The sequence below is a fragment of the Lichenostomus cassidix genome, chromosome Z (genome assembly GCF_008360975.1).
Source record: "Lichenostomus cassidix isolate B80296 chromosome Z, HeHo_3.0, whole genome shotgun sequence".
Classification (NCBI taxonomy): Eukaryota; Metazoa; Chordata; class Aves; order Passeriformes; family Meliphagidae; genus Lichenostomus; species Lichenostomus cassidix.
The window spans coordinates 74,266,086-74,280,915 of NC_139511.1; the positions used below are offsets into that span (position 1 = coordinate 74,266,086).

At 50.8% G+C, this 14,830-nt stretch overlaps 2 protein-coding genes across 13 annotated transcripts in view; both read left to right on the forward strand.

Annotated features, from left to right (window-relative positions):
- The window catches only part of ME2 (malic enzyme 2), a 37,506-nt gene extending 32,414 nt beyond the window's left edge, over positions 1–5,092 (forward strand). For both annotated transcript variants that reach the window (XM_085043770.1, XM_085043771.1), the window contains exon 16: positions 64–5,092. In XM_085043770.1, coding sequence (XP_084899896.1) covers positions 64–213 — 150 coding nt within the window. In that variant the 3' untranslated portion in view covers positions 214–5,092. The remainder of the gene's footprint in view (positions 1–63) is intronic.
- A 925-nt stretch (positions 5,093–6,017) lies between these two features.
- On the forward strand, positions 6,018–12,854 carry ELAC1 (elaC ribonuclease Z 1). Of its 11 annotated transcripts, none has more exons than XR_014846764.1 (5): positions 6,018–6,044; positions 8,118–8,291; positions 9,633–10,100; positions 10,809–11,637; positions 11,671–12,854. XR_014846764.1 is itself a non-coding variant. In XM_085042380.1 (4 exons), the coding sequence occupies exons 2-4, from the start codon at positions 8,135–8,137 to the stop codon at positions 11,270–11,272; spliced, it is 1,089 nt and encodes a 362-aa protein (XP_084898506.1). In that variant the 5' UTR covers positions 6,018–6,044; positions 8,118–8,134; the 3' UTR covers positions 11,273–12,854. The 11 variants fall into 11 exon arrangements, 2 of the variants coding, with proteins under 2 accessions (XP_084898506.1, XP_084898507.1); XR_014846766.1 differs by having other exon boundaries at positions 10,809–11,621; positions 11,692–12,854; XR_014846765.1 differs by having other exon boundaries at positions 10,809–11,610.
- The last annotated feature ends 1,976 nt before the right edge of the window (positions 12,855–14,830 follow it).

The following is a 14,830-nucleotide window of genomic DNA, read 5'->3' on the forward strand; positions in this document are numbered from 1 at the left end:
CTTTCACCCCATGCTGGCTTCACCTGCGCTGGTTTCACCCCGCTCTGGTGTCACCCCGTGCAGGTGATGGAGTTCCTGTACGCCAACAACATGGCTTTCCACTACCCCGAGCCCGAGGACAAGAACCGCTACATCCGCTCCAAGGTGTGGAGCTACGAGTACGAGTCCTTCATGCCGGACGTGTACGACTGGCCCGAGTCCAAGGTCCACTGATGCACCACCACGCACTGCCCAGGCAGTACCTCCTACTCTGCAGGGATCCCTTCCTCAGACCAAGTTAAATCATGATCTTTGACTCCTCTAATTTATTTTCACTCGTTTTGTTGCCTTTTCCCCCCCCTTATACCCTGTTTTACACTTGATTTCTCCCAAGTACCTGATAAACTGTATGGGTGATGGCATCTGCTGCAGGGATGAGAGAGCCCTCCAAAATTAATTTAAATAATGATATTGCATTTCTAGCTTAGAGCCAGCACTGTGCTGAAGAATTCCATTCATGATATTTTAGCTACATGATGAACTATAGCTCTCTCATCACTGCTGAATGATTTATTTCTGCCTTTAATAATCAGTCTTCTAATTGTCCTGGTGTTGCCATGCTGCATTACCTGTGAGGTCAAGGGAGACCACATGTGGAAAAAAATAGGACACTTAGAGACAATTTTAAGTCTCATGGGCTTTCTGTTTTGTTTAATGTTTAAAGATGCCCATGTGCAGACATCCTTGTGGCACTGGCTGCTGTTTCCTTGAGGAGCAGCAAGTGTGGAGTCTGCAGCAAAGTTTGCAGTTTTGTTTTCATCACGACTGTCCTCAGGAAAAATGTGAACTAGTTCAAATTATCCTTGGGAAGCCTGAAAATAATGCTAATCCCTTAACAGTTTTTAAAAACAAAGCTGCACTGTCACAGAATGAATTTTATTGGGTAAAGATAGGACTTGGAAGTAATTTACAGAAATCTTCTAGAGATTTTACAAGGGGATTTTACAGAGAGGACTGCAAGATGATGTACCAAAGGATTTTTATTTAATTTTTGAATTTTTTTCAAGATTCTGTTTCTTCTAAGTCAGGTTGCTTTCTGCCTTGCATCCCCTTGTTCTCAAAATGAGACTCGTGTGTGATGTTTTTTGGCATTGCTGACTGGAAAACTCCAGAGTGGACTCGGTTTGGACAAACAGCCCCCAGGCACTGCTGAGGCTGGAGCAGGAATTGCTGTCAGGTGTGTCCCACCCGTTTTCAGTGTCTCGCTGGGTGTCTCCTGTGCCCTCAGTCTCCTGTATCGTGTGAGTACTGAGCTCACAGCGTGCAGTGCCCACAAGCTCTGCGCTGGTCACTCCGACTTACTCCTCCATTCACAGACCTGGGTCCTCACGGATCTTGTGTGAAAACAAGCACTCCGAGCAGAGCTTCTCCTGGCTGTGGGCAGCCCTGCAGGTTTGTCAGACCCCACAGGGAGTCCATGGTGTGAGGGTGAGGTGTCCTCGTCACTGCAGCAGCAGCAAGGACACCCGTGAGGGCCGCAGTGCCTCTGTGGCAGTGACAGTGATACGGCACAACAGCAATAAAGATACTGAGCTGTGCCACCATTTGCTGCTTCAAGGCGAGGAAAGGACAGCAGTGAATGACCGCAGATGTGCCAGCACTGTAGTGGCTAACGTGAGGCTGAAATCCAAAGAGATAAAGTAATGCTTGCTCAGGATTTACCCATGGCAAGCACTGCTCTCTTATCCTCTGCTGTACAGCAAAATGCAGTCTCCACACAACAGGCCCAGAACAGAGCAGGGAAAATGGTCTCAGTGCCCCCTTGGGTGCCTACAGCCTGATCTCTGGTTTAAAATTACCTTCACACAAGCACAGTCAAGGCTCTGCCTCAGCAGGCAAAGAAGACTGATTATTTAAACACAGAAAACAGTGATGTGGGGAAAAAACTGTGGTATTCAAGCTGTGGTAAAGTGTTGTCTGGTGGGGCTCAAAGTGCTGCATTGCTGAGTCAGGCCATGTATCTGGATAGGAAGTTGCACTTGTAATTAAATGTACAAAAGACACCAACACACACATAGGAAGTTTTTACAAAAAATGTTTTTTTCATCTATTTTTGCTATGCCTTGTTTTTATTGTATTTAAATTAGTGATCTTACTGAAAAAAATTATTTATTCAATGTACAAATTGTTTTTGCCTTCTGAAAATTCAGCTCTATCTGAAGCCTGTTGTACTGTGCCAGCGGAGTTGTGCACCGTTGGATTCCAGTGTGCTGGGAACACACACTTCCTGCCTTCTGCCAACTGTCTAATTAGACAGATGAGTAACAAAAACACCCAATGCACTGATCTCATGTCCCAGCTAGGAATGATCACAGAGGCAGGGGAGTCGGTCCCTAACTCTGACTTGGGAAATAAAGATCCACGTCCACCCCTTCAGTCTGATGATGTTATTTTCAGGCCAGAATTGCAGTTTCTGTCCCTGCTCAGTGTCCATTGCAGCCCTTGGGAAAGCAGCGTTACCTGTGAGCAGCAGGGCTCTGGTTCCCAAAGGGAGCTCCCAAAGGGGAATCCTCAGTGGATCCCGGCGGGTTTTTTGGATGGATCCCTTGTGGAGGCAGTGGCTGCCGTCAGCTGAGGGAAGGTGCCTCTTCTGCCAGGTGCAGCCCTTTCCCTTTCTGGCTCAGGCTCCCTGCTGCAGCTGCCAGGAGGGACTGCTGGGAACTGGCAGTGGGATTTTCCCAAGGATTAATGCTCCTGCATAATGGTTGTTCTGGAAATCCCACTGCACAGGTGAGGGAAAGGGCAGCCCTTGCAGAGCTGTAGGCTGCAGTCAGGGGACAGAGGAGGCCTGGCTGGCTCTGTCCCCTGTCACCCTCACAGGCTGGGTGGTGCAGTCACAGCTGGTCCATGCACACATGCACTGAGCTTTGTCTGACCAGGCTCTGTGCATCTCCTGCAGCCTGCAGTGGGCAAGGTGGGATCTCCCCTCTGATGTGCAGCCATCGCTTCCCATTGGCCACAGGTAACCTGTCAGCTCACTGAGATTTAAGTCTGTTTCACTCCCTCTTTCGTCTTCTCCAGAGTTTTTTTTTTTTTAGACACATGGAATTTCAAGATACATGGGTTCATATTCAGTTTTTCTTCAGGTACAGTTAATCCTTGCATTAATTACAACTGCTAATCTTGCTGCCTAGTCAGGAACCACAGTTTCCTTTTTCATATTCTACTTAACATGATTTTTTTCTGTTTGCTGGCTTATTGAGAAGTACTTACTGACCTTTATCTGTACAGAAAATTCTCTTACGCAGTATGCAAAGGGAAACAGGTGTCACCAGGATGCATTTTGTCATGTTACGTAGTGTTAAGTTAAAAAAAGACATCAGCTACAGGACAACCAGTGCTCTAGCTTGCCACACAGTCCTCCAAATGATACAAAAGACTGTCTTCCATGTCTCCTTGGGGTACGCAGAGCCCTTCTGAGAGGATCAGGAGCTTGCACTGAGGTCAGTCTTTCCCAGGATTTGTCCAATACTTGCTTCCTTAAAATCAGCAGGAGCAGACTGAGCCTCTTGTCAGCAGCCTGCAGGAATGTTTAGGGGATAGTGAAGGTAGCTCATGAAGCACCTTTCTTTACAAGCTGTGTGTGTTTTTGTTCAAAGATGTTACAGGGGTCTGTGTGTTCCTGAAGCCTCTGCCCAGGTGCCAACGTGACATGTAGAAGAATTAGTAAAACGTTGTGTCTGATAGATTTTGACCCCCGGTGTGACTCGTGGCACAAGTTCTCGGTTACGTTTGTGAGCAGTGATGCATCCTGATGCGTTGTGTTTGTTTTCCAAGCTTCAAACCAAGTGACACTTTACCTGCAGAGTGGTGTGTAGCAGGTTTCCTGTGGTAGGTGCGTGTTTTCCTCTTGTACTGTTGTTTCCAGCACGCTGTTTTATGGGGATAAAGTAACTCTGTCACACTCCTCTGGTAGTAGCTGCAAAGATGAACGATACACCTTTTAGTTTCTCGTGGGAGCCCTCCGTGGCGCTGTTCCTGAGGGAGCGTGGGGATCACTGCTGTGCAGCTCCAACCCGTGTTGCAGTTCAGCTGCTCTGCGCCTCAGGCAGGCAGTCCCAGCTGTGTCCCGTTGGCTCCGAGCTCTCAGCCTGCTGCGGGGCAGGGCTGAGCTCCTCTGCCCTCACACCAGGGGATCTGCAGCACTCGGGTCACACTGCAGGGACACTGCCAGCGCTGCCCCAGCTGGGGAGAACCACTGTCGCCTCTGGACTCTCAGGATGAGCTGTGCTGCTCTCTGCTCCCTAACAGCCATATGCAGCAGGCGGGGATGGTGTTCCACGGAGTACTGCAGCAAGGAGGAAATCAGCAAAGCTCTAATTGCACCTGACTGGCAGCTGGATGTGAGCAGAGCAATTCAGCTGCTGCTGCTGCTGAGGGGACATGGATTCCGTGTGGACACACCTGACCTACCTGCCTGTCCCCGGGAGCCTGATGTGGGGATCCTGAGATCCTGAGACCCTGTGGATGCTGCGGTGAGCGCCAGGGTGATCAGCACAGCTCAGAGCCGTCACTCCCCTGTCACTCTCCGTGGTGATGGCACTGACTCACGGAGGTGATGGCAAAGGAAAAGGAGGAAAGAATTCTCTGTCCTCAGCTGTTCTGCTCACGCTGCAGGAGCCCTGAGCTGGGTGGTTGTGCTCCCCAAACGTGAGCTTGGCACTGGATTGAACTCGGCTCTCCGCATACCACTGACTTTGACTCATCCATCCTTCGAGCAGATCCTGCCTAACAGGAGTAAAAATACTCTTTGGACTAAAGAGGGCTGGTTTGTCAAAAAAACAGCAAAATAATCTACGTTTATTTCTACCTTGAACATATCTACCTTACGCAAATCAATGTAAGGCTGCTGGGGCGCTTGTGAGAACATTTCCAGCCTGATCTGCGCGGGGTTGGCTGTGCCTGAGAGGGTCGTTGCTCAGCTGAAACTAAAACTGTGTGTAAAATGTGAACTGGTTGGGGTTTCTTCCTACTTTATAACGTTGTAACTCTATTGAAATGTGTGTTCCGGTCTTCTATTTTCTTAGTAAAATGCATTCCCTTTGCCTAAGTCGTACCTGATGTTGTTTATTCTGGAAAAAAATAACACTTTACCTATCAAAGATTGAAACAAGTGCCTTTCCCAAGGGGCTTTGTAAATGGCTGGATGTGATGGTCTTTAAGGTCTTTTTCACAGAATCACAGAATCAGAGGATGGCTTGAGTTGGAAGGGAATTTTAATCATCCAGTGCCACCCCCTGCCATGGCAGAGACAGCTTCCACTGTCCCAGGCTGCTCCAAACCCTGTCCAGCCTGGCCTTGGACACTGCCAGGGATCCAGGGGCAGCCACAGCTTCTCTGGGCACCCTGTGCCAGGGCCTCACCACCCTCACAGCCAGCAATTCCTTCCCAATATCCCATCTCTCCCTGCCCTCTGGCACTGGGAAGCCATTCCCTGTGTCCTGTCCCTCCATGCCTTGTCCCCAGTCCCTCTGCAGCTCTCCTGGAGCCCCTTTAGGCCCTGGCAGGAGCTCTGAGCTCTCCCTGGAGCTTCTCTTGTCCAGCTGAACACCCCCAGCTCTCCCAGCCTGGCTCCAGAGCAGAGTTGCTCCAGCCCTGGCAGCATCTCCGTGCCTCCTCTGGCCTGGCTGCAGCAGCTCCAGCTCCTTGTGCTGTTGTTCCCAGGGCTGGGGCAGCTCTGCAGCTGAGCTCTCACCTGAGCATAGGGCAGAGGGGCAGAATCCTCCCCTCCCTGCTGCCCACGCTGGGCTCAGCCCAGGGCACAGAGGGTTCAGAGCAGGAGCAGCTCTCACCCACAGCACCTTCTCCCTTCTCCAGGGCTGCTCCATCTGCTCATCCCAGCCTGGATTGCTACCGGGGTCACCTTGGCCTGGGTGCAGCTGCAGCCGCTGTTCATTTTCAACACAATCAGTTCCCAGAAGCAATCTCCCGTCTCGCTGCGCAGGGCGGGCTCTGCCCTCACGGCTCCGCCCGCCGCCCGCCCGCCTGGCGCCGCAGGCACGGAGGTAGGCCCGGCCGGGCTGGGGCCGGGAGCGGGGCTGGAGCGGGGCTGAGAGGGGGCTAGGAGCGGGGCCGAGCCTCACCCACACCCCGCAGCCATCCCCGTGTCCCCGCTGAGCCCCTGTGTGCCCCCGAGCCCCGGCCGGGAAGCGCGGGCAGAGCCGCGGCTGGCTGAGGGACGGTCTGTGCGGCCAGGGCCTGAGGGGGCTCCGGGAGAGCTGGGGGTGTTCAGCTGGACAGGAGAAGCTCCAGGGAGAGCTCAGAGCTCCTGCCAGGGCCTAAAGGGGCTCCAGGAGAGCTGCAGAGGGACTGGGGACAAGGCATGGAGGGACAGGACACAGGGAATGGCTTCCCAGTGCCAGAGGGCAGGGAGAGATGGGATATTGGGAAGGAATTGCTGTCTGTGAGGGTGGTGAGGCCCTGGCACAGGGTGCCCAGAGAAGCTGTGGCTGCCCCTGGATCCCTGGCAGTGTCCCAGGCCAGGCTGGACAGGGCTTGGAGCAGCCTGGGACAGTGGAAGGTGTCCCTGCCCATGGCAGGGAGTTTGTAATGCAAGTGTTTTCAAGGTTCCTTCCAACCCAAACCATTCAATTCTTGTATGATTTCATGATTTTACACAGAGTAAAAGGAAAACACAAACACTTTCATTTGCCAAGTGTTTATTTCTGCATTTTGGGGTGTGCTGGACATTTATCATTGCTCCCCCTGAACCCCCAAGGTCCGGTTGCTCCTTGGCGTGCTTGGGAGAGCCCTGCAAGTGCAGCAGGGAATTCCAGAATCCCAGCATGGTTTGGGTTAGAGGAGCCTCAGAGCTCATCCAGTGCCACCCCTGCCATGGCAGGGACACCTTCCGCTGTCCCAGGACACCTCCCACTGTCCCAGGACACCTCCCACTATCCCAGGACACCTTCCACTGTCCCAGGACACCTTCCACTGTCCCAGGACACCTCCCACTATCCCAGGCTGTTGAAGCTGTTCTGAAAACAACTAAGTTGAGAAATGGTAATTCTTCTGATAGGTATCTTAAGATGTTGAGGCAGCTGGAGTTTTAAATCAGTTAAAACACTTCTGAGGACAAGGCAGGAGCAAATTCTGGGAAGATTAGGCTAGAGCACACCCCATGAGGTGGGCGTTCTGCTCCTAACGCAGTTCTCCAGAGGCTGTCCTGCTGCAGACCAGCCAGGCTCTTTGTCTAGACACCATCTGAGGGTGAAGCCATCCCAGCTGGGGTAGGGCAGGTGGCTGCACGGACACTCAGGTGACACAGGGGTTCCCTGTGGCACCCAGCCCTGGGCTCACTCCTGCCTCTCGGGGGCTCGGAAGTCGTTCAGAGGGAGCTGAGCCATCCCCCTCTGCATTTCTGGGCTCCCTGACCCCCAGGAATGGTGTTTGAATGCCATCAGGGCTGTGTGCTGAGAGGCATTCTGGAAAGGCTTCCAGAGGGAAGGAAAACTCAACATTTAAACAGAGCTCAGAAAATAAATAATAGTGGGGTTAGAGATTAGAGCTGTTCCAACTGGATAGAGCTGTTTTTTCTGGTAATCCACAAAGGTCTTATGCTTGGGCTGTGTGTTTGCAACCTTCCTCTGACATGAAAGGGAAATCTCTGCTTGTAAATAATGTGTTGTCGGAAAGTCATATCCTGCTCCAGGGAGGTTTTCTTTTTATGTTTTAAGGGAAGGGGAATTTTATCCTCACACTGAACTGTGGAGGATGCTTTCATTTAAAACAGAAATGTTTGTTGGTTTCCCTGTATAAATACATGGAATCACAGAATCTCCTGAGCGGGGAGGGACCCACAGGATCATTGATCCAGCTCCTGGCTCTGCACAGACACCCCAACAATCCCACCCTGTGCCTGTTTTCCAAACACCCCTGGAGCTCTGGCAGCCTCAGGCTGTGCCCATTCCCTGGGGAGCCTGGGCAGTGCCAGCACCCTCTGGGGGAAAAACCTGTTCATGATACCCAGCCTGACCCTCCCTGTCACAGCTCCAGCCTTTCCCTGCGTCCTGTCCCTGTCACAGGGAGCAGAGGTCAGCGCCTGCCATCCTGCAGCTCCGAATCTCTCTCTCTCTCAGGTGCTTTCCCCGCTGGGATGTCTCTGGATATCACCTTCCTGGGCACGGGCTCAGCCTACCCGTCCCCGAGCCGCGGCGCCTCGGCGCTGGTGCTGCGCAGGGAGGGGCAGTGCTGGCTCTTCGACTGCGGCGAGGGCACGCAGACACAGCTCATGAGGAGCCACCTCCGGGCAGGTTGGTGCTGCCGCGAGGGGAGGGAGTTCCGTGGGATCTAAACCGGTGCTTTGCTGAGTCCCTGGTGGTGTTTGGATGCAGAGCAATGGGTGTGAGCACCGGAGGGGGCTGCCGAACCTGCTCTGCGGTGATCCCTGATTGCCCCGTGTGAGGAGCTGCCTTCCAGAGCCAAACCTCCCTGAGTTAATTCCTTGGGCTTGGTGATTTCAGACGTGGGCCACAGACCGGCTTGGAACAGGAACGGTTTGTTGTTTGTCTGGAGGCAGCTCTCGACAAGACCTTCCTGCGGCCAAATGTTACCTTTGAGTGAGGCTGTGTGTGTTTGTGGTAACTTTCACGTTGTGAAAAATAAGTGGGAAATAAGCTCGCCTTTGGTCACTGTGCTTCTGTCACAGTCCGCAGTGGCAGAGCTGATTTGTCTCCCAGGCTGTGAAGATGAATTGTCAGTTACAGACACAAATACAAGCTCCTCCAAAATCTGAAGCTATCAGGGAACTTAATGACAGGTAGATAGACTAATTTCTATTAAATCCACTGATTTTTACTGAACTCATCTTAAAACAAAAGGAGATTCTGTCATTGCTGTGGCTCAGTCCCAACGGATGATGGAGAAAATGTCTTGCTGAGTGGCAGTGGGAGTTCAGCAGAGGGGACAGAGGCAGTAAAGACTAGAGTAAAGACCAGAGTGTCTGTGAAGAGAGAGGCTTCTGGGCTTTTCTACCCCTGCAGGGTCAGGGCCAGCAAGGGGGCAGCTCGGCGACACAGCCCAGGCACCAGACAGAGCCCAGACATTTCCCTTGCAATTCTGCACTGGTTTTAAAAGAATCAGTCAGGAACTGGGGTTCTTGCCTCCTGCAGGACTTTGCAATCAGAACTCCGTGCTGGTTTGTTGGTTTTGGTTTGGGTTTTTTTTTTTTAATTGTGTTAATTTCGTGTGCTAGGGTCAAAAGGAGGAGCAATACCAATTCCATGTAGTGTTCCTCACAAGTCTGCAGTTTTCCTGTACCATTTAAGCTGAAATGCTTCCCAGCACCTCCTTGCCTTCAGCATGGCAGTTGTCACCAGCTGGTTCCTTTCCATGCTTGGCTTAGAAGGAGCTAAAACCTCCATCTCTACAGCCTTTTCTTGCCAAATCAGGCCAAAATAAACCTTGTGGGGGAGGGATGGGGGAGAAAAACACCTTGTGGGTTGGGATTTGTTTCTTACACATTTGTTTTGTTTTTATTTCCCTCCTTGCTTATTTCAAACTCCTTGCCAAACAGTGATTATTTCTGAGTTGTTACCTTGTGTGTTTTGCTGTCTTTCTCTGGTTTTCCCTTTCCCTGTCGTTCTAATCAACAGCCAGAATTACCAAGATTTTCATAACTCACCTGCACGGCGACCACTTTTTTGGGCTTCCCGGGCTGCTGTGCACGCTGGGCCTGCAGAGCAGCCCTGGCTCCAGCAGAGCCCCGCTGGACATCTACGGGCCGCTGGGGCTGCGCGGCTTCCTGCGGAGGAGCCTGGAGCTGTCGCACTGCCAGCTGCCCTTCGCCTACGCCGTGCACGAGCTGGTGCCCACGCCTGACCAATGCCCCGCCGAGGAGTTCAGGGATTTCTCTGCCCTGGACAGCGACAGGGACTGTGCCCAGAGCCCCCCGGGGCCGGTGCTGCGGCTGGCTCCCGGGGAGAGCTCCTTCGTGCTGCTGGAGGACGAGGAGCTGGTGCTGCGGGCGTTCCGGCTGTTCCACCGCGTGCCCTCCTTCGGCTTCGTGCTGCAGGAGAAGCCGCGCCCCGGCCGGCTCGACGTGCTCAAGCTCAAGCACCTCGGTAACTACCGCCGCTGGCTGTCCCTCCTCTTTTGTGACCTGCTTTTGTGACTGTGTCCTGCGTGTCCCAGGAGGTCACAGCTGCTGCCTCTCCCCGTAACCTGTTTTAATTCGGTTTTCTATTTCCTGTCAGAGACATTTTGACACCCGTGTGGCAGTCTGAATTGGGGTGTAACACTAGGGCCAGCTAATGTTAAACACCATTTCATACTGAAAGAGCGAATAAATTCAGGTGCTGAAGTTTAAAAAGCTCAGTGTGGCTTGCAGGAAAACATATGGGCGGTGCGTTTGCATGATTTTATTGGCTTTAATACAAAGCCAATTATATATATTATAATCATATGTATAATTTCCCAGAGAAGCTGTGGCTGCCCCTGGATCCCTGGCAGTGTCCAAGGCCAGGCTGGACAGGGCTTGGAGCAGCCTGGGACAGTGGAAGGTGTCCCTGCCATGGATGAGCTTTGAGGTCATTCCAACCCAAACCATTCTACGATTCTGTGATTTTCCTCAAACACTTCCTGCTGATGTCACAAGCTCTTAATTTCTGTGCAAAATGTGAAATACCAGTTGATTTTTCTGTTGAGGTTGTGGGTTTTCAGTGAGACAGCTTTATGCATAGCACATCTCAGGTGCTGTTTTTTTAAAGCTGACGCTAGTACAATTAATAATTAATATAATACTTAGGATCTCTTTTGCCTTTCCCTGCCAGGAGTCCAACCAGGTCCTCTGTATGGCAAACTGAAGAGTGGAACTGCGATTGTTCTAGAAAATGGAGCAACAATTTCTCCTTCAGATGTGCTGGAAGCTGCCATTCCCGGCAGGAAGATCTGCATTTTGGGGGACTGCTCGGGGGTGGTTGGGGACACCGCCGTGCAACTGTGCCACGGGGCTGACCTCCTGGTGCATGAGGCCACCCTGGGTGACACGCAGCAGGACAAGGCCAGGGAGCACGGCCACAGCACCCCTGCCATGGCCTCGGCCTTCGCCAGGCTGTGCCAGGCCAGGAGGCTGGTGCTGACTCACTTCAGCCAGCGCTACAAGCCTGCCGCCCTCGCAGGGGACAGCGACGCCGATGTCACCGAGCTGAAGAGGCAGGCTGAGGCCGTGCTGGATGGACAAGAGGTGACGCTGGCTGAGGACTTCATGACCATAGAAATTCCCATGAAAAAGTGAAAACAGCAGCACTGGGAGCTGCCTGTGAGGACACGGAGGGGGTGTGGGACAGCAGCAGAGCAGAGCAGGGTGTTTGGTGTCCACATCAGGTCCATTGTGTTTGGTGTCCACATCAGGTCTGTTGTGTTCTGTTCTGTTTGGTGTCCACATCAGGTCCATTCTGTGCAGCACAGCAGGGTGTCTGGTGTCCACATCAGGTCTGTTGTATTTGGTGTCCACATCAGGTCTGTTCTGTGCAGCACAGCAGGGTGTTTGGTGTCCACATCAGATCCATTCTGTTTGGTGTCCACATCAGGTCTGTTCTGTTTGGTGTCCACATCAGGTCTGTAGTGTTTGGTGTCCACATCAGGTGTGTTCTGTTTGGTGTCCACATCAGGTCCATCTGTGCAGCACAGCAGGGTGTTTGGTGTCCACATCAGGTCTGTTGTGTTCTGTTCTGTTTGGTGTCCACATCAGATCCATTGTGTTTGGTGTCCACATGAGGTCCATCTGTGCAGCCCAGCAGTCAGTGCTCCTGCAAGGCGAGAGGAGCAGCTGCTCAACGCCTGGAGCTCGGGCTGCACCCGTCAGCCATGGACACCCAGCAGCTCAACCTTCAGGGACAGGGGCTTCCCTTGGTTCCTCGGGCACAGCTCTGCATCCTCGGGAGGGTTTTCCTGCGCAGCGTTTCAGCTCTGTGCCTGCAAAACCCTCTGGATGCATCTCAGTCAGAGCTGGGCACAGCCCTGTCACTGTCACCCGGTTGCTGTCTGAGGGGACACTGAAATTCACAGGGCACTGAGAGCACTGCTGGGTGTGTGTAACTGGGGCTGGGGCTGTGCTCCAGTGCAGCACCTCTTCAATCCTCCACTTGCACAGGAAGTTTCCTCATAAATAAACACAGCTCAGGCTTCCTGGCAGAAGGGAATTACCCTTAGCAGTTCAATCCATTTAAAGCTCCAAACCATCAGCACTAAATTTGCACACCCAGTATAGTTTTAGAAGTATGCTCTGGAAGTCTCTAGGCAGATGGCAAATAACCTTTCTTAAACTGTTCCTCAAAATGCATTTTAAAGGATAAATTACCCCGACAGAAGCACTAGTGTCTGTAGAAATAGCCCTGCAAGAGAATTCCACCTGCACGTGCTCAGTCTGTTCCTGCAGTGCCTTCATTCCTTCACTTAAGGACCCAACTTCATCTCCTTTTCTCCCCACCTCAGCCTAGAAGCTGAAGATTCCCAAAGCTGGTCTGGATTTGCCGATCCAAAGCAAAATCAGTGTTCCTGAAAAACCTGAGCACCCCCTAGGATGATGAGCCAACGAACCCTGATGAGCCCTGAGAGCTGCAGCGGGTTTGAGTGCCAGAGCTGTGCCGGTGCTGCCGTGCTGTAGTTCAGCAAAAGCCCTCAGAACACAAAAAAGGAGTGTGATTTCCCGTGAATGGATCGAGGTGAATCCTACATCCTATCCCTGTCCCTCAGACAGACTCTGCCTTGCTGGTGCTTGTGGTAAATCAGAGCTCAGTTACACCAGCATTAATACTTGTGCTTCAAATATGCCTCAAACCTGCGGGGATTCTTTGGTTTCTTTAAAAAATAATAATGGGAAGTATTATTTTACATCTTATAGATATTTTGTATCTGTTACATATGTCTTGCAGACTTGAAGAACGTGACTTGTGGAGCAGAAACTCACTGATCTCTGTGTTTTTCTCAGGAATATTGTGTAAAACTGGCAGAGTCTGTGGGTCACGTGGTAAGACGCTCTGTCTCCCCATAAATTGTCTTTCTTTTCTTTGATAAAAACCAATGGCAATCACGCAGTAATGTGCTCTGTCTCCCCATAAATTGTCTTTCCTTGATAAAAACCAGTGCAGAAACGTTGGTGTCACATCTGATTTGGGGAAGGGAATTCTCTGGGTCAGTCCTGCTGTACAGCTACATCCTAAGCGAGTTTTAGGGTTATTTGGGGGAAAGGACAGCCAGGGGAAGAGAGAACCAAACTGAAGCAGCAGCTCAGGTCCTGCCCAGCAATAGTTCTGGGGACCTTGTTGCGCAATTGATCTGCTAGTGCATTTTTAATGCTATTTATTCTGTATGGAAGGTCAGGGCAGGAACTGTTCCTTTTCCCTGAACTGGAGAAAAGCTGAAGGCTGCTTGGTCTGCGCTCAAGGGCAGATCAGACGCTATCAATTTAAAAAATGATTGCTTTTGGGTATGTCAGCGAAGCAGAGTACATTCAGTGCTGCAGTTATGCGGAATTTCTATATTTCCAATTTAATATCTTTCAGTGTTTGAAAACAAGTTGCAGTTGCCTCTTTCCTAGCAGGCCGATGTGTCCTTGCTTACCATGGTCTGCTCTGCTGGATGCTAAATTGATAAATTGCTTCATAAATCTGGCTGCTAATGAGACCCGGGTTGGATTAATTGGAACAGTGTGCCATAAGGAAAAGTTTGGGCCATAAATTGCCTGTTTTCTCAATGAGTTTATCCTTCCATTAATCAGATTAGCAGAGAGCAAAATTCCTCCAAATATATTCAAATTTATTATTTTATTCCATAAAAAAATAAATAAAATAAATTATAAAAATTAATTATTTTATTCCTTCAAATATATTCAAATATATTCAAGTTTATTATTTTATTCCTTAAAAATAAATAAATAAAATAAATTTAAAAAATAAATTATTTTATTCCTTCAAATATATTCAAATATATCTGAGAGCTTCATCTGACAGCAGACAAGGAGCTGCTCTGGTCCTGTAGGGACTGTGAGGGAGTTTAGCAAGATCTGGGTATGAAAGGGGAGATGTTTTTTTAAAAGATTTTTAGCTCTGAATAACTTATTTTAAACATTCTTCTGGCTTCCTGGAATAGTCCCTCCAAGCTTAGTTCCCTTTTTTTTCAGCTGTTATCAGTGGAAGGAGTTGTTGAAACTGCAGAAGCAGCTGTTTTCACTCCGGGAAAGAGGAAGAGGAGGAGAGGAGCTGCGGGGAGTCTGTCCCAGCAGAGGTGCTCCCAGGGGAGGCTGAGCATCCTGCCGAGCCTGCAGGAGGTGCTGAGCAGGGAGCACGGAGGGCTGGGGTGGCTCTGTGTGGGGATGGAGATCCTGAGCCCCACTCTGGGTTCTGAGCCCAGCTGGGCAGCGATTCCTGTGGAGAGGAAAGTGTTCTGTGGATGTTCAGCTGTCAGCCGCTCCCACGGGGGACTCTCCAGCTGCCAAAAACACGAGCTTCACTTGGGAGCATTTCTGATCTGATTTTTTAAACAGGCTTCTAAAAAGAAATGGCTCCTACTGAACTGTGTTCATCTGTGAGGAGAAGCGTATCAATTATTTACCTCGGGTGGTTTGGTTCTAGAAATCCGTTTTTGGCGAGGTGGTGGGACTGGCCCAGGTCTGACTGAAATCAGTGGTTTGTTTGGCACAGCCACAGGACAACTTAATTATTGATAAACACACTTTTTAATTTTATTATTAATGACAACGCACCGATTGGCGTCTTGAGGTACAGCAAGCAGCAGAAATTTGATGGAAGCATTCTGGGGAGCAGGGTGGGGCACAGTAATTGCTCTGTGAACC